This window comes from Telmatherina bonti, assembly GCF_933228915.1.
Source record: "Telmatherina bonti genome assembly, chromosome: 14".
NCBI classification, from domain to species: Eukaryota; Metazoa; Chordata; class Actinopteri; order Atheriniformes; family Telmatherinidae; genus Telmatherina; species Telmatherina bonti.
Window position 1 is genome coordinate 21,937,517 of NC_136612.1, and position 17,992 is coordinate 21,955,508.

Here is a 17,992-nt window from a genome sequence, read left to right on the forward strand (position 1 = left end):
GTCAAGGTTCCTGAAAATCTGTCTGGAGATCTTTGAATTGATCACCTTCATTTAGCAGAATAGCATTGTGGAGGTGTGCATGCTCTCCCTGTGTTTTCTCCCCATAAACCAAGATGTTTGTGATTTATATATATATGTATATATATATATAGATATATATATATATGTGTGTGTGTGTGTGTGTGTATATAAATGATAGTTCTTAAAACATTTAAGAAATGTGGAAAATTCACATGAAACCTTAAGACTACACCCAATTTGTTTTAAGATTAGAAAAAAAAAAAAGACAACAGTATTTTCAATTTTTTATTCCTCCCAGTATTCATTTCATTCTCACTATCAGATTTGTGATTTCAAGCCCCCCACTAAATCATGCCACTGAAATCTTGAAACAAATGTAAACGTATATATGTGTGCATGTATGTATTTATATTTATTTAAGGTAACAGTTTACACTAATATCACCTCTGCAGTCTCAGTGATATGGAGAAACAAATCAGTATATGTTATTACTTGTGTGTTCAAAGACAAAGTCATGCAGTGATTTCTGCTTATACTGCACTTGTAAGATTTCCAGTTGGAAGCAGCTGAGCTGTCAATCTCTAAAAAAAAAAACCGCTGACCTCAAATAAAGTGCCTGAGCACAGAAAATTAAAACAAATTCAGCATGCATGTTTATGTCATAATCATGTGATGAAGATATTTCCTTTTTAAAGTAAAGTGAAAAGTGTGTTTTGGCTGTGAGGCGTTTTACTGAGTGACTAATAAACATACATGTCAGACACTTAAGACTATCACAAAAAAATGTTCACAGCATCAATCATTTGATTTCATTTTAAACTCCATGCTGATGTCCTCACACACTCAAGATGAGAAGGCTGGGTAAAAAAAACCTTCCCAATCTGGATGAGCAGGCAACCCCAGGATGAGTAGCAACAGAACCTCCTTCACTTCAACATTTGACTCCTCATCCCATCCCATATGAGCAGACATAACTGCTGCCCTTCACCTGAAAAGGCACCACGCTTGTGTAAAAACAACCGCCAGAAACAAGCAGCCACATCACTTTATTGCATTGTCACACCAGCTTGCCGGATAGTGTCCTCTCCCTCCACAGTGCTGAGCAGGGTCAGCCAGTGTTTTGTGTATCTTGCATGGCAGTGCTTAGTAATCATGGTCATAAACCCAAATGCAGGAATTGAAGACTCAGTGGATTTCAATGTGGACCTGTAAAGAGAAAAAGTGATTTTTAAGATCACCATAACAAACTCAACAAATATGCGACAACTTTCTGTCTTTGCAAATTCCCTGCACTTGAGCTTAAAATCAGCAAGACACTTAAAAAGAGGACAATCAGCAGTCAAATTTGTTGTATCAAATTGTAAACTATAAACAATGAACATCTCATTAACATCATACTCAGAATAATCTGTGAAAATACAGTTAGTTGGAGCCTTAACCCTTTGATGCACCATGTTCACTAAAATTGATGACTATTTAACAACTGTTTTTTTTAGTATGTTCATAAGTGAGGATGGTATATTTTGCCACTTTGGTTGACATTAAGAGAGTCACCAAATACATTGCTACTCACTGAGGAAAAAATAAATATAGTGTAAAATTTCATGGGCACATGTTCATGTATTAACGTTACCTCATTGATAAGACAAGAAAATGATACTACTTGATTTTTATTTAATATTTCTATTATATAAATGTGACAATGTATTATTTTAGATATTTACATAGAATAGATAAAATAAACAAATTTAAAGTAAAATTAGAATAATGACAAAAGTTTCCCTGTACATGTCTGTAGAAGTTAAATATTGTATGTTAAAAATGTGGTATAGATTTGTTTTTTAATAGTTTGTGGATTTGCTACTCAGAGGAAATTTTACTGTATGACAAATTAATCTTTTCTCCACTTGAAGCATAGAAACATGAAAAATGGTGTCGATGTTCAGTCAAGGACCAGACACAACACAAACTCAACACAATAGGCCGACCCAATCAGCTGTTGGCATGGTGACGCGCGTGGTTCCTAAGGGGAAGTTTTACCAAACAAATGCCAACTATGCGACAACTTACCTGTAATCTGACATTAAACATCATTGAGGCGACAAGGTAGATATAAGGGAATCTTATTCTCAGCCGCCATGCCAGGTCAAAGAATATCAACAAAGTCCGCGTCAAGCCTTTGCAAAATACTCCGTATGTCCGACCAGCGGAGCCCGAAAAGCGGAGCACAAGATACGTCAGACCCGCCATAAAGCCCAAATCTGCCTGGCGGTTTGTTGGCTTACTGAGTCCACAGGCGAGACGACGCAAGAGACTTGGCGAGTGATATGTGACGGTTCATATTTCTATCTCTGGCTGACGCCGAGCTCCATCTTATATATTTGTTTTATTGGCAGAGCTGCTCCACCCAGACGGCTTTTCTAAAGAGGACTGAAAACTGTGCGACACACGGATGTAGCTGGTAAAAGGGCGAAGAGCCCTGAGTAATGACTGTTAGGAACATCAGCCTTTTCAGGAACTTAATTATTGTCTAAAAACTTACCTATGCAAATGTTTTTATTTAATTTATTTATTTATTTATTTTAAACAAAAGTCTGCTAGAACTAGTAAGTTTACCTTTAAAGTTAGGCGACTTTTCAGGAGTGTGGAATTTCTCCATAAGCAAAAACAAAACAAAAAATGATAAATAAACAAATAAAATATTTATATAACCGAGAATATTTTTGTAAAACTGTTTTTTAATCTTTCCAAAATTAATTGGTTCAAACTGATGTGTCTCTATAGTCCCCAAAAATGACATTGTTGTGAAGTGGTGCAAACAAATAAAAATTAATTGAATTGAATATCTATTTGATTTTTTCCTACTTCAACACACCTAACTTTAGTTAAATGGATAAAAGTACCTATTGAGTTCTGCTCAATTACTCATTAATTTTAGTTTTAAGGATTATGGCACTTAAGGACCAGAGTTGCACACCCCTGCTTTATAGTATTTGGAGTAACTACAGAATACCTGTCTTGGATAAAAAATAAAAAAAATAAATAAAAATTATCTTATGGCCTACAAAATGTTCAGTGGACAGGGAAAACTGATAATTCAAGGTCTTAGGCCATAATAACAATTACATTTACTATCAGTAAAATCTGAGTTGTGAGTTTAATTCTTATCAACGTTGCTTTATCTACCAAGTGTTGTTTTGTCATACATAACTACGACAAATAATCAGCTGGTAAACCCATTTGTATAATTTTATTTTTATCTTGAAACATTAGCAATTGCATTTACTGCTCACTGCAAGCTATTGGCAATTATCATTACAGATGCTCATTACAGTGGGTTTCATGAAAGATTGTTTTGTAGGTATCCAGGTGTACTCTTTTTAATACAAGATAAAAGAATTAGACCTGTTTGTATATGGTTATATGAAAATGCAACCTCTGATTGTTTGTGGTGCAATTGCATGCATCACTGAGCAGCTGGACAGACCTTGCCCTAGTCTCTTGAAGCATAACCTGGTAGGTAAAGCTCAGGCCATAAAGCTTGCAACACAAATTCCACAGTAATCGGTGAAAATGACGTCAGTTCCTCAATCAGTGTCACACCCTAATTCACCCGTCTTCGCCGTGTTTTTATTATCTATTTTTACACGGCCAAATTTAAAAACAACTTTTATGATAGTTTGAACAATATAGAGCTTTATATTACTCTTCAAGCTGACAAATATGCCAGATTGAAAAAAGCTCGTTTAAAGACTTTTTATTTTGGTCAAAGAGTCTGTGGGCGTACCCACTTCACCGGATGCACCATCTGGTGGTGGCTGACTACATTTTTTTTCCCTCAGGGGTGGTGGCTGCTGTTTTGCTCCATAGCTCGGTGAACAGCATACGAAAGCATGGGAATGTTGTGAGAGGATTTCTGAGTAAACTCGAGTTAAAGTGTGAGATAAGTTACTCTTAAGTTTCCAACAGTCCCGCTGTAGCCCCGCGGGTCGTTGGCAGGAGTGTGTTGAGACATTTCTCCAGCAGCAGTTCCGGACAAAGGAAAAGAGACTTGAGCTAACCTTAGCTGGCTCCAGGGCTAACTTAGCATTCCTTCAGCTGCGACGCAATGCAGGCCATAAAGTGTGTCGTTGTCGGAGACGGGTAAGTTAACCTAAGTGGTTTGTTTATAAGTTATTTGTGTTTTATTTGGTGTTTATTTACCAGAGGTAATGGTAGCTGAAATGTTGTCATCAGATCAGCTAATGTTTAAACATTTACTTTGTCACTTTTTCAAACGGGAAAGTTAGCTACTAAGCTTTAACTATCTTTACATCTGTGCTATTTTGACGTTATATTTTGGTCAGCTGTTTTGTTAATATATGATGTTTCACATTGCTATCACTAAGTCATACAAATGCAGTGCTAGTACACAAAAATGGCTAATCTTTAACGTTGGTTTTCCATTTTTTAGTCGAGTCAGGCATCATAGGACAGATTATAAACCCCCCTCATTTACAAACTTTAGATTTAAGTTGACAAGGCAGAATCTGAGTATGTGGTTATATTTAAGCGTTAAAGGAATTTGTGTCCGCTTACTGGTGTTGATAATGGTGTTATACATTGTTGTTATAACGGGGCGTGTTTTCTGTTTCTTAAGATTAATAAGAAAATCCAAAGGTTTTGTTTGCTGCAATTTAAGGCGGTGGGGTTAACACATAAGCCAGGACTCACACTCATATGTGTAATCATTTGTATGAAGTAAACACACTTATAAGTTCTTGTACTGGGTGTGGTGGATGCCAAAGAAGCAGAGTCATGCAACGGCCTCTGATAGACTTACATATTTTATTTTTTATTTCGAGTAAGATTAAACTTACAGGGAATTGGGTTCACTGTAAAGTTTCCCTGTTTGTAACAAGTTTTTTGTTAATGTGCAAAATTCACATTAACTACATGCCAAAACTGGTTGGTAGGTTTTGCTAGTTAATCACTTGTTTATTTGGTATCTTAAAAAGTTTTCTTTTTATGTCAGTTGGGAATGAGATGATCTGATTTTATTTTTTTCAAAGATTAAACGGTTGGAAATTAATTTTAAAAATATTAATTACTAGGACTGTGATGATATGCTTTTGTCCAGATTCGATTCCGATTTTTTGGGGTGCCGATTCGATTTAAATTGTGATTCTCACAATTGTTTGATATTGCTGATCTTTGTAGATTAAAAACAAAACAAATGTATAAAACTATTTCTTTTACACCTCTTTTTTTTTTATTTATTTTTTTTTATTAAATTTCAATTAGAAAAAAACAACACAGTAGCCAGATCATCAATATGCTGCTATAATGTCCAAGAAGACAAGTAAAAAGATCAATAAAAACAATAAAAATAACAAAAAATTATATAATGGATTATTTTTCTTTGTTTGGAAAAAAAAATCTGTTTTAAAATTGTGAAGCAAAAAAGCCAGATTTTCGATTTGATTTTCCCACCCCTAATAATTACACAGATCAAATTTCCTTTTGAGTTTTTGTGTCCTCCCATTTAATTTTAATAAAAACACCACACCTTTTCAACTTTATGAAGTCTTTGCTTTGCTGCTTAATTTAAGTTTGTCAACAGATGCAGAAAATGTAGTCAAATTTGAGTTAAATTACAACTGTTTGCATTAGACAACAGCTAATGCTGCTAATGATTGAAACACTGACATTTCTGTCAGTTTTATGTTAATAATGTAAATCTTCCCAAAAGTCTGATCAGTAATTTCAGTGATTGTGGCAAAAACATCGTGTAGTCCGTCAGATGTAAACTTAGATTTTCTTTTAATGTTTAACTGTATTTATTCAGCTATTGTCCATTTGTGATGTTATGTTTGTTTTTGCATATATGTCTGGTGTTTATGTGTAGAATTTCCTCATTTCTTGCTTCTTTTCCCCCCTTGAATGTTAAACAAGTTATCTTTTCCTTCTAGTGCTGTGGGTAAGACATGTCTGCTCATCAGCTACACCACCAATGCCTTTCCTGGAGAGTACATCCCCACAGTGTGAGTATCTGAGACTGCAGTGCAGTGTGTACTTATTTATTTATAACCGTCTAGCTGTCCGTCATATGTCTCCACCCTTGTCTTGTACATGGTCACTGCAAGATAGAGGCGACATCTTACTCTTGTATTGTTTTTATTGCTGAAAATGTGCTTGCATGTGTGCTAAAGGCTACAGTAGCTGCTTTAGACTACAATTAAGTTTCAAGGAAATGTTTGTTCTTGGAAGTTATGAGGAAAGCTACTCCTGTTTCATGACCAGCTGTTTTGCTCATCATCATAGTCATTGTAATGTGGACATACTGAACCTTAAATAAGTTCTTGGTTTGAGTAGCTGTAATATGTTTACAAAGGATAAATATATCAGGAATTTTAATTGTCCTCAAAGATTCAGTTTTGTATTTAATGTTGCATCTTACTAGTAGTTTCATCTGTTTTTATTAAGACTAGTGGGTTTGGCTCATTTGAACATCATTGCTTTTGTCAGGTTTGACAACTACTCTGCAAACGTTATGGTGGATGGGAAGCCGGTAAACCTGGGCCTTTGGGATACAGCAGGACAAGAAGACTATGACAGACTCCGCCCACTTTCTTACCCACAGACGGTACAACCAAAAAAAAAAGCAAACAATTCTGTGTCACATAGCAATCACAGGGCATTACCTACTTGGAACGTTTGGTTTGAGAGAATGAATAAGGAAGTTTGACAGAAAAAAACAACATACCTTGATGAACAGCAGCCAATATTTTTCTCTTTTTTTCCTTGTGTTCTAGATAGATAGATAGATAGATAAATACTTTATTAATCCCACGTAGGGGAAATTCAAGTGTCCAGCAGATGTACATTCACACAAATTCACATTCAGTACAGGTTAAAAAGTTAAGTTACTAGCAATAGTAATAAAAAGTGCACATTTACTTCTCCTTAACAGGAAGTGAATCTCGTGAGCTCTGATTGCTTTGTTTCTTTGTCTTATCAGGATGTCTTTCTCATCTGCTTTTCACTTGTGAGTCCTGCCTCATTTGAAAACGTCCGTGCCAAGGTAAGTAGCTCATGTGCGGAAAACATCTATCAGTTTAGGGCAGCGGTTCCAATATTTTTTTGCTGGGCCCCTTTTTGGATATTTTGAATCCAAAATTCAACAGTGTGTTCGACTTAAACTACAGCCTCATTGTTGAATCACAGGTAATATAAATGTACGTATCAATATCTGATGTGCTGAAGTTGGTTGGTGGTGTTGCTAGGAAAGGATCACTGATTGAGTTACAGTCTTTGGAATCCTGCACTAAAAAATATTTGTGGAAAGGTTTCTGATTTCCTACATGAAATGGCTGTGCTCTTTAACTTGCTGTCTTCAATAAACAACTTCAGGTTCACAGATGAGTCCACATTTCCATTATTTTCTCGCTTCTGCCACGTTTCAAGTTTTCTGATGAATGATGTGACTTTCTCTGCCAGATGTGGAGAGGTGTGTGTTTGTACCCTGCATCTGCAGATTTAGTTAATTGAGTTTCACAAACTTGTGCCTCAGGTATGCAAGTTTCATGAGGATCCTGTTACAGTAAAACTTGTAGGCAAGATCACTTCCTTCATTCAGACACATGCAGGTGTCATCTCGCAGTTAAGACGCTGGACCACACCTTACCATGTGACACAGAACAACTGTGTGATTAGAGAACTCATTTCCTCACACAGTGCTGAAAAAGTTTAACAGGTTGTGTTTTGATGTAATTGACTGTGGCAATGACATCAGTCATTAGCCTGGGGAAGTCAGGCAGTGCTTCACTGTGTGCACATCGAGGGAGACACGCTTGATCAGCGCCCTGTCTGGGCAGATCCCTGCACCAGTCCTCCCATTTCAGATTGGCATCTTTCAAATAAGAGTCAATGATTTTTAACAGTTCTTCTGCAGTGACTTTGCCAGGAACATGTTTGCAGAAAAGCAATTCCTCCCTCAAGTCCATCTATGAATCTAGCACAAGCTGTCTGTAAGGATAGTTACTGTCTGAAGCTTCATCTGCCGATTGTATTATTGGACAGAGGAATTGCCCGCAGTTTGCTGGTTGCTGTATCATCAGTCATGGTCGAAACTGTCCAGAGCACAAGAAATAATGTATGTAATATGTGTGTGTGTGTGGGTGGGCAACTTTGTAGGACGCAAGTTGAGCATTTGCTGGCATTGATGCAGCTTTAGTAAAGAGACATTTTTGAGCACGGCAGTTTCAGAGTTTTTGTCTGCAAAAGTCAGCTGGCTTGTCTTTGTGCGCTGGATGTTGTGTCTCCAGGTGGCATTTTAGCTTCTTAGGCTTCAAACTGTCACAAACTAGCACTTTATGACAGACAAACATTGTGGTCTCTCCTCATTACCAGCCGTTGTGTGGGTGCCCCCACTTTGGGAACCACTGGTTTAAGGACACATGAAGGGGTATGTCTTTAGTTTTTCAGCATTTCTTGGATGTAAGTTACTTTTGTTACTCTGATCGAGTTGGCCATCTTGTTGCGGCTGTTTTTAGTATTTTGAAAATGACATTTGTGCAGTATTTATCATCTTCAGATGGGTTCAGAAACCTGGAAAATGCTGTCATGTTCTCTGAAAGACCTAAATACGTTGGAACTTAGAGCTGCAGCTAATTATAATGACGGAAGTTAGAATTGTTCTGAATGAATATACTGGTTATTTTTGAGTAAATATTGAGTTTACTCTCATAAAGAAAAGCAAAGGGAAACATTCGGTTGAGAGGCAGAATAATGAAAGTAATATCTGCTTGAAAAATGTGCTTTATTAATGCAGTTCCTTTTGTGGAAAGCCTTTCAGAATCACATTTTTTATTTCTGTTTAAGGGAAAACCACAGCATTTAAACTGGCTCTTGATACCTTCAGTGGGACATCCATATTTGTTATAATTGCGTAATACAGATAATTGGATATAAAAGACTGATTTAAAGTTAATCACACATAAACTAGATACATTATCAGTTATGCATAAATGAAAGTTTGTGACTTTCATTCTTGGCAGTGATTAAAAGGAGCCTTTATTTCCATAACCCACGCTGAATTTATTTCATAAATCCAGTCTGTTTAGAGGCAGAGAAGTAAAATGTTCATGCTAGCAGTGATATTTTCAAGAAAACACTTGGACTGCTGTAGGCTACATATTAAAGTTATTGCTAAACTTATTTGCATTGACAGCTATGTTACAGTGTTGAAGCAGCAACTGTAGTTAAACTGGATTTATTAGTATAGCACACAGATGTTTTCATTCTTAGATTTATTTCTTTTTCTTATGTTTATAAAGCGAGTTAAGTGACCATTATCAAACCAGTATGCCCAGAAATGTGATTAACACAGTCTGGCTTTAACTTGTTTATCTGTTTCTTTAGGCTAAGGCTGGACAGTTGATTGAATATGAATTGAATGGAGACTCAGAAACAATAATTGATGTCATTCTTTGCATGTCAGTTATTTCTCTTAAATATATTTAAATTAAATAACCATATGTAGTAAAACTGTTGTTCCTTTGACTTATTTTAAAATCAATATTTGCTCTTTTGTTATAATAAAATTTGCAACTAAAAAATTAATTTATCTATGAGGGTTAAAAACAAAGTAAAATAACTGGCATATATATATATATATATATATATATACATATATATATATATATATGTGTGTGTATATATATATATATATATATAGTATATATATATATATATATATATATATATATATATATATATATATATATATATATATATATATATATGTATATATATATATATATGCCAGTTATTTTACTTGTGTGTATATATATATATATATATATATATATATATATATATATATATATATATATATATACACATATATATACATATACATATACACATATATATACACATATATACATATTATCATTATCAGTATTTTATTCTTTGCAGTGGTACCCTGAGGTGAGACACCATTGTCCCAACACTCCCATCATTCTGGTGGGCACTAAACTGGATCTGAGAGATGACAAGGACACCATGGAAAAGCTGAAGGAGAAAAAACTCTCTCCCATTACTTATCCCCAAGGCTTGGCCATGGCCAAAGAAATTGGTAACAACTTCATTAACTTCTCTTTGACTCTGTTTATGTTGCTTTTAAAGTTATTTTAAGAAAGAAACATATTTCCAGAAACAAAACTTGTAGCTTTCTCTGTGCCACCCTTCAGGTTCCGTCAAGTACTTGGAGTGCTCAGCTCTGACTCAGCGTGGCCTTAAAACTGTGTTTGACGAGGCCATCCGGGCTGTCCTGTGCCCTCCACCCATCAAGAAGAGGGGCAGGAAGTGCAGTCTTCTTTAAGACTTCCTGCGTTGAAATGGTTACAGGGGAACATGACCGCTAGTGATGAGGGGGGCAAAAGACACAAGAGAAACACACCAGTATAGATACAAAAACAATGTACTTCAGATACTGTCCTTCCGTATGTGTAGTTTCAGATGTTTTCATGAAAATTTCAGCTTAAGCTCAGATTCAGAAGAAGGGTCTGGACTATTAAAGACCCTAACTCTATGTATACTGTATAGACAAAACTATGAATTTCTTGAGGCCTTCTAAAAATGGATTGGATGTTTTGTAAACTGGACTGTGGAATGTCTTCAATTTATTCTTCCACTTGTTGTCCACCATTTTTTTTAACATCCTGCACACATGCTGTATTTTAGCCGAAGAGAAAACCTTTGTTCTGTCATCTCAGATCTTCAAAATGAGATCTGACAGCTTGCTGTTGTGACCTGCTGTTAGTTCAGCTCCACGATCAATAGCAAGTCACAAGCTCACTTTCAGTTTTGTAAAGGCAGCCGTGTCACCCGGCTGTTGAGAAGGAGCAAAAAGAAACCATATGTGAAATTTTGATTGCCTCAAATGACTCTTCATGTCCTACAACCTCTATGCCAGTAGTTTTTTTTTGTTTTGTTTTCAGTAATAGAATGACTCACTACGCCTAAAACTGAACGTTCAGTTTGAGAAATGATCTGCTGACACCAACAGTGCTATTAATCCCTGAAAAGCTAGAAGATCCAGTATTTTCTTCATTTTATCCAATTGGACAAGTCAGGTTTAAGTTTTTTTCTTCTTTGAAATATTTCCCTGGATGTGTCTCAACTGAACAGCTGCCCACGGTGCAAGGCTGAGAAACTTGATAACAATATTGGAACAAAAATGTTCAGGTGTCTTGGTGATGGGAACAGGAGCACCTTTAATGCTCTGTGGGCATTTATCACATAATGTTTTGTGCAGCACATTTATTATTTTTTTTATAAAGCATCACTACTGGCTGAGCAATGTCACTAAGAAGAGCTTCTATACCTGCTAATAACAGTAACAAAGCTACTGTCAGTTGTGGTGTAGTATACAGTGTACTCATCTTTTTGTTATAATCGTAATTTGACTATTTTGTATCTTTCTTCACAGAAGTTACACACTCTCACTGTATTGTCTAACTAACACTATGAATATCTTTTGTTTATTACCTCCTCAGTTAACGCTACCTTAATCTCCCTAAAAGCCTAGCTTTTTGTAATTAATGCTGATAGCATGTCTGTGCATCATATACTGAAAACTAAGATTAGAATGGCTACAGTTTTATATTTTTTTGCCTATTTCCAAAATGTATTTGAACTACTAGATCAGGGGTTAAGTACATGTTGCTCATCGGTATTGTACTCGGACATCAAGCTGTGCTTTTATTCAAGCCAATGTTGTGACTCTAAGTTTTATGGATAAAAGCTATTGTCACTTTTTGAAAAGCCAATAAATTCATGTAAAACTTTTTTTGCCCATTTTGTCTGACTTTGTAATGCAAGACGTTTGCTTCATTCATTGTATAATTAAAGAACTTGTTACTTTGTATAATTAAAGAACTTGTTACTTTGTTCAACCCTTAAATAGAAGCTGATTTATTAATACTAATTAGCTATTGAGTTGTGATCAATGATTTTACAGAATGAAACTAAATTTTAACACTAATGTTTAAGATAGTTTTTCTTCAGTTGTACAAGTACCAAACTTTTTAGCTCTCCAGTATATGAATTTGTCCGTTTAACAAAGCCAGTAGTGCAGAGCAGGTATATCAGACTGGGCTTAATTTCTTTTTTGTATGTAAATACTTAACATGCAGGTGATTTCCACAAATAACACACCATCCTCCCGCAGACAACTATAAATTCTATCGTAGGTTTTGTAACCGTACTGGATTATACCAAAAGTTCACATGGTTTGGTTAAGTATGTAACTACTATGTACCGTGCACGTGATTTCTATAAATAACAGACCATCCTTGCACAGACAGCAGTATAAAATATTGATTTAAGGGATTTTGTCTTAAACTACCCTCATAAAACAGCCATTAGCACTCATGTTTAGTACATAACCTGTATTGTAATTAGCTTTTAAAGATAAGAGTACTTAACAAAAAACCAAGTTAAGAAGTTTAGTGAAAGTGTTCAGAATAAAAGGGATCAGCAAAATATTGTTTTTCCAACATAAAGCTTTTTTACTCATGTTTGCCATTACAAACAGTATTTCCCCAGGTCATATACAACCCTTTTGCTGCATCTCAGCCCACAAAGAGAACCAGCTAAGTATGTTTTGGGGACATACAAAATCCCACTTAACCAAAGGGAGCTCAAGTTGGGAAAACTCTTAACATAAATATAAAATTGGCTTTTTTTTTTTTTTTTTCTGATGAGGTCAGCAGATTTGAACCTCCGCTACCTGTTTGACAGTCTTGTGTACTCAAGTAAAATTTCACATTCCATAAGGTAGCAACACAAATAGCCTTTTTAACAAGATAAATCAAAGCTAGAGAAGGTAATGCTATCAAACGTGACAACTCATAAACCCACAAGGGTTTGTAATATATTTGGCACAGACTCAGCATCTGAAATTCTAAATTAATTCACTCAGTTTCATACAAACACTATCCATAGTTTTTGTTCATTTAATGTATTTTCCTTCTTCAGTTGCTCATTGGTTGATGGAAGTCTTGTAAAGCTCAGGAATCCACAAATCGTAACAATATCCCTGATGTTGTAGGAATGCTGAAAAGACAAATATAAAAAAGAGTCAGTAAAGCAGATCAAAAAGTACAAGTATTAGGTGATATGTCAACCAACCACCTTCTTTAATGGGTATTAGGTAAATTTTAAAAAAAAAAAACAGTGTATCAGTAGATGAGATATTACACAGTCCTATCTGTGTCTGCATTCACTTTTTTTTCCCCCCCAAAGCTTTATAAGCACAAATTTAAAATGCCCCTGTCCAGCCTATGTGCTATCAACCCTAACATAATTCCTCAACCCAGATTAGCCTCTTTGATGTTTAGATTCATCAGATATTTTACAAAGTAAACAAATTTTACCTTTCTACCAGCTCTGCACCAACAATGTCATGGATGTGATATTTCATGTGGAATTTCACTTGTGAAGTTGTGCGCCGCTCCTCTATGTCTGCCTTTAAGACTTCACTATATTTGGACTTCTTCACCATGCCGAGCACCGCTTTACGGCCTAAAAGGAAAAGCTGTCAGTCAGAAACAAACCCTGAAGTAGAAGCATGAATAGCTAGACTCTACCATCTATCTGGCAGAAATGACTCAAATTAAAGTGACACAATAAAGACAGAGCATGGTTATCAGCAACATGAAAACAAACCTTGGATAAAGTACTTTGTGAATTTCCCAGAGTTGGGAATAGAGAGCCACCAGCTGCCAGCATCCCTCACAGTCAGGACCCCCGACTTCACCAGCTGCCTGGGTGGTAAGAAAATAAAGTATGCGCTGTTAGCTGTTTTAAATAAAAATCTATTTTTGGCTGAAACTCCTGCTTCACTATTTAACAAACTATGGAGTTAATTCATACGTTATCTCGGAGTCTGTGAAGAGAAACTCCCTCAGCATCTTGTCTTTGCTGAAGCTCAGATCTGTGGACAAGGACACCACTTTCTCCAAGAACTTCTCCACTGTTGCTTGTGTCCCTTTTCCTTCTTGTCCCGCCAGGACTTTGGCTTTGTAATCCGAAGCAAAAACTAAACCAAAAGCTTCTGCATCAAAACCAAGCTGGAACATCAGCAGCTCTCCATCCTCGCGCAGTTTATTCTGTTTACCAAAATGAGCTCAGTGAGTTGCAAATAAATATAGATTTAGGGTCAATTAAGCAGAGTTTTGAACAGGACAGAGTCATATATTACCACTTCTTTGTCGACCAAAGTCTTGTCCTTATGTATGCTGTACAGCTGATGCTTCAGCACAATTTGAGGCAAGGTGTCATTGAAGAGTTTTCTGGGAAACAGTGTCATGAGGTACTCCAGAGTGGATTTAATGTCAGCTGGTCCTATTACAAGAAATGGTTGGTGAACTCCAGATTCACACACTTATTTATGTCAACAACGTTGTAGACGGCTATTCTTCTTCTTCTTTTTTTTTTTTTTTTTTAAGGACAAACACTTACCACCTTCATCATCTACCCCTCCAAATGTTTCAGCACCATTTCTCCTTTTCTTCACCTTGAAAGTGTCGGAAATCAGAGCCCGTTTTCTGTTCATGGCTGCATCAGAAATTATGTCAAATCAAATCCATTCAACCCCGATTCAACCTATCCAATACATAGGTCCAGCTAGTCAGCTAGCTCCCTTCTCACTCTCCATAGATTTTTTTTTTATCGGGAAATCTCAAATTCTCTTTCAAGTTGTAATGACGTCCTATTGTTTTTTATTAAACCCGTGCACTTGAATATTTCTTTTAGAAATAATCCTTTGTTTTCGCAGTTCGGTCCTATTAAGTTCTTTGTTAACCCTGTAAGCTAATGCTAGTTAAAGACCAACTGTTTCACCAAAATGTTTTAAAATCTGAAATACCTGATAGTTAATGTCTTCCGTATTTAGTGTTGACATAATTTGCTTCCACGTCGCACATCGACTTTTTTTTTTAAAAATATTGTCTCATTTTCAGATGAATAACTAAGTGCCTTCTTTCTATGGTTATTACACATAGAGAAAGTGACACTGCTGCCACCTAGAGGATTGGGGGAGAATCTAAATGCAGACGGAAGTTGCGTCAGAGTTGTTGTTAGCAATCAATGCTAGTTCGCTTCCCTTCCAGTGAAACTCAGGTTTTCCTTATTTGCTCTACTTTCTGTTTGGACTTCTTTTCTCAGATAGTCGAAAGAAGCTAATGTGATTTAATTTCCAAAGTCTTCTTTTAATTGCGACTCACATCATTGCAGCTTTCGCAGTGTACGCTGAGCAAGTGGTAGGTTTTCATGATGATCAGTTTCAGTTTATCAGGAAATAATTGTGGTGTTCCAACAGTGAAGGAAAACGATACACGCTCAATGTAAACTACATCTTTACTACTTGTGTATGATTAATAAATACGGTGCATATAAAGGTAATTAATTCTCCATATATATATATATATATATATATATATATATATATATATATATATATGTAAGGTCTTAAACAGGAACTCTGTAAAGAATACCCTTGTTACTTTTAAGGAAAAGGTGCTAATAATTGTAAGATACTTAAAATATAGCTGCCCTGAGTCTGTGACCTGGAGAAAGGCTACATACAAATTAAACACAGAAAAAAAAAAAGGTAGTCTTCACTAAAGACTACTTCAGATTCATCAGTTTGTGCTGTTATTTTGTTAGGAATGGACCGCCACAGATCCCGCAGTCCCACCTCCAGCTACCACCACAAGTCAGCCTACAGACAAGAAAGAGGCGAAAGCAGAAGAAATCACAGTGACAGCAAACACTTCAGACCCACAAACCATTATCAGTATCAGTCTGGGTCAGCACCACTCAGCTCTCAGACTTTGAGCACAAGAAGGGAGCTTTACGAGAGAGACTTTCCTTTGTATAAACAACCTGTGGAGGTGGGATGTTTCTCCCTTGACTCTCAGCGCAGATTTTTCAATGACAGCAGACAGTTAAGATACTACGTGGAGCCTGACAGAAATCCTAATTTTGACTTGAGGGATGGCTACAAAGACCGCTACATAAGGAGAGATGAAAATGTGAAGGAGAAGCTGGACCATATTCTTCGATGGATCGTAGCTAACAAATTAAAGCTTACAGCAAACCAAACCACAGGCTCATCTTGGTGAGTGTAGCTGGTGGTTTACTACTGCTTTTTGTTTCATGTCCAGATCAACACGCCTGACCAATATTAATAGATGCACACTGTACGTGTTTTGTATATTCTCTAGCTCCCACAGCTTTTGTGCCTGCAGGACACGTATTTGATCAACTTCTGCTCCTCCCAGTGCTTTAGATGCCCACTTTGTGACCTGGCGGGGTCATCTAACCAAGCTGCTGACCACTCCTTATGAGACAAAGGAAGGATGGCTGCTAGCAGTCACCAAATTCAGAGGCACACTTTACATCTGTGAGGTGGAAACAGAAGCTGCACGCAGGGAACGAGAAAACCGCCCTGAGTGGAACAAAGAGATGATGTACTGGGGATACAAGTTTGAACAGTACACATGTGCAGGTAGGTGCAGCTGTGACATAGAATAAAATATAGGTTTAATTTTTGAATAGATTAACTTTTTTTTTTTCTTTTAGCAGTACTTAATGGGCATAATAATATATTTATTGAATAATTTTATTTGGTTTTACTTTGTTTTTCAATGACAGTTTCAGTCCTTAATACTTTCTATTCTATTCTATTTACTTCACCTCCATAACACTGTTTGCATCTCTGCTGCTCTCATAGGCGCATCAACACTGAGCCATAATTCCACCTTTGTACTTTCCAAACAGACCAGTGAGGCACAAGGTGCAAAGGTCCAGCCTTCAGCATGCATTGTAAAATAGCTCCACAAAGATATGACTGTAATTCTCTGAGTAAAAATGTAGTGTTTTTCTTAAACATAAAAGATTATCTATCTATCTATCTATCTATCTTTGTGTGCTTAGTATAGTGAACTCAAATCCAACCTCATGCTGAGTTTTGTGTCAAAGCTGTGTACATTCTCAGACCATATCATGCATGTAAAGGGATAAAAAAAAAAGAAAAAAAAAAGCTGCTTAAGTGATAACATTCCACCTTTGTCCTCACCCACAGACACCGCCCACAGTTTACCTGACCCCTGTGGCGTGGTTAACACCAATGAAGCCTTCTGTACAGTCATTCAGACTCGGCTAGGTGATCATAAGCTCCTCTTCTCTGGCGAGGTGGATGCTCGTGATAAAGATCCCAAAGCTCCACCTCCTCCCAGCTGTTACGTAGAGCTGAAGACTTCTATGGAGATTTGCACACCCAAACAACGCAGCAATTTCCACAGGTGGATGGAAATCGCTGTTGTAAACTGTTTCTTTTTTTTGTCATGTCTTCATGGATGTTGATGTCTTATGTTTTATTTTTATCAGATTTAAACTGCTTAAGTGGTGGGCTCAGTCTTTCCTCCCCGGAGTCCCTCGTATTGTGGCAGGTTTTAAGGATCACAACGGAGTTGTGGTTTCTGCGGAGACCTTTCTTGTCTCAAAGATGTCACAACTCATCAAGGTGCAGCGATTTAGTTTGCAGCAATGATTTTTACAGTTAGTGTAACAATGCATCTATAAATGAATGTCTTTTTTACAGAGTGAAGAAAAGTGCTGGAAGCCGACAGTTTGTATGAACTTCTGCTGCGAATTCCTGTCTTTTGTAAAGCGTGTGGTCACAGAAGACAATCATAAGTGAGTTCTACTCATAAACTATATTATTTTATCGCTTTCAAGTTTAATTGAATATATTTTAAAGTAATTGCTCATTTCCAGCACTGTGTACCTGTTCTCCTGGGAGCCCCGCAAAGATGTGACCTACTCTATTCACAAAGACTCTCAGTATTGCTTCCTGCCACACTGGTACATCGAGGAGATGACCAGTAGTCAACACTTACAGTCTGCTATATGATAT

The 17,992-nt window shown here is 36.5% G+C and overlaps 4 protein-coding genes across 4 annotated transcripts; 2 read left to right on the forward strand and 2 right to left on the reverse strand.

The window, feature by feature from the left end:
- Positions 1 to 293: 293 nt before the first annotated feature.
- On the reverse strand, positions 294 to 2,435 carry smim10l3 (small integral membrane protein 10 like 3). The gene is made up of 2 exons (XM_079252998.1): positions 2,092 to 2,435; positions 294 to 1,227 (listed from the first exon to the last, which is right to left on the reverse strand). Exons 1-2 carry the CDS (start codon positions 2,269 to 2,271, stop codon positions 1,207 to 1,209), a joined length of 201 nt encoding a protein of 66 aa, XP_079109124.1. The 5' UTR covers positions 2,272 to 2,435; the 3' UTR covers positions 294 to 1,206.
- Positions 2,436 to 3,867: 1,432 nt separating this feature from the next.
- rac1b (Rac family small GTPase 1b) lies at positions 3,868 to 11,859 on the forward strand. The gene is made up of 6 exons (XM_079252728.1): positions 3,868 to 4,164; positions 5,973 to 6,044; positions 6,529 to 6,646; positions 7,022 to 7,084; positions 9,982 to 10,141; positions 10,257 to 11,859. Exons 1-6 carry the CDS (start codon positions 4,130 to 4,132, stop codon positions 10,385 to 10,387), a joined length of 579 nt encoding a protein of 192 aa, XP_079108854.1. The 5' UTR covers positions 3,868 to 4,129; the 3' UTR covers positions 10,388 to 11,859.
- Positions 11,860 to 12,722: 863 nt separating this feature from the next.
- On the reverse strand, positions 12,723 to 15,051 carry LOC306765862 (inactive serine/threonine-protein kinase 19-like). Its single transcript, XM_079253381.1, has 7 exons — positions 14,939 to 15,051; positions 14,533 to 14,628; positions 14,273 to 14,415; positions 13,945 to 14,180; positions 13,738 to 13,835; positions 13,446 to 13,593; positions 12,723 to 13,125 (listed from the first exon to the last, which is right to left on the reverse strand). Exons 2-7 carry the CDS (start codon positions 14,624 to 14,626, stop codon positions 13,080 to 13,082), a joined length of 765 nt encoding a protein of 254 aa, XP_079109507.1. The 5' UTR covers positions 14,627 to 14,628; positions 14,939 to 15,051; the 3' UTR covers positions 12,723 to 13,079.
- Positions 15,052 to 15,185: 134 nt separating this feature from the next.
- On the forward strand, positions 15,186 to 17,989 carry dxo (decapping exoribonuclease; the record flags this gene model as incomplete). Its single annotated transcript, XM_079253487.1, has 7 exons — positions 15,186 to 15,332; positions 15,739 to 16,192; positions 16,356 to 16,582; positions 17,159 to 17,378; positions 17,464 to 17,599; positions 17,678 to 17,772; positions 17,854 to 17,989. Exons 2-7 carry the CDS (start codon positions 15,741 to 15,743, stop codon positions 17,987 to 17,989), a joined length of 1,266 nt encoding a protein of 421 aa, XP_079109613.1. The 5' UTR covers positions 15,186 to 15,332; positions 15,739 to 15,740.
- Positions 17,990 to 17,992: the final 3 nt, after the last annotated feature.

Coding starts and splice junctions, on each gene's coding strand:
- smim10l3 (XM_079252998.1), bottom strand. CDS start 2,271: ATGGCGGGTCTGACGTATCTTGTGCTCCGCTTTTCGGGCTCCGCTGGT. Junction 1,228..2,091: donor TGTTTAATGTCAGATTACAG/GTAAGTTGTCGC, acceptor TTCTCTTTACAG/GTCCACATTGAAATCCACTG.
- rac1b (XM_079252728.1), top strand. CDS start 4,130: ATGCAGGCCATAAAGTGTGTCGTTGTCGGAGACGG. Junction 6,647..7,021: donor CACTTTCTTACCCACAGACG/GTACAACCAAAA, acceptor TTGTCTTATCAG/GATGTCTTTCTCATCTGCTT. Junction 10,142..10,256: donor GGCCATGGCCAAAGAAATTG/GTAACAACTTCA, acceptor GCCACCCTTCAG/GTTCCGTCAAGTACTTGGAG.
- LOC306765862 (XM_079253381.1), bottom strand. CDS start 14,626: ATGAACAGAAAACGGGCTCTGATTTCCGACACTTTCAAGGTGAAGAAA. Junction 13,836..13,944: donor TTCACAGACTCCGAGATAAC/GTATGAATTAAC, acceptor CTTACCACCCAG/GCAGCTGGTGAAGTCGGGGG. Junction 13,126..13,445: donor GGTGCAGAGCTGGTAGAAAG/GTAAAATTTGTT, acceptor TTGTCTTTTCAG/CATTCCTACAACATCAGGGA.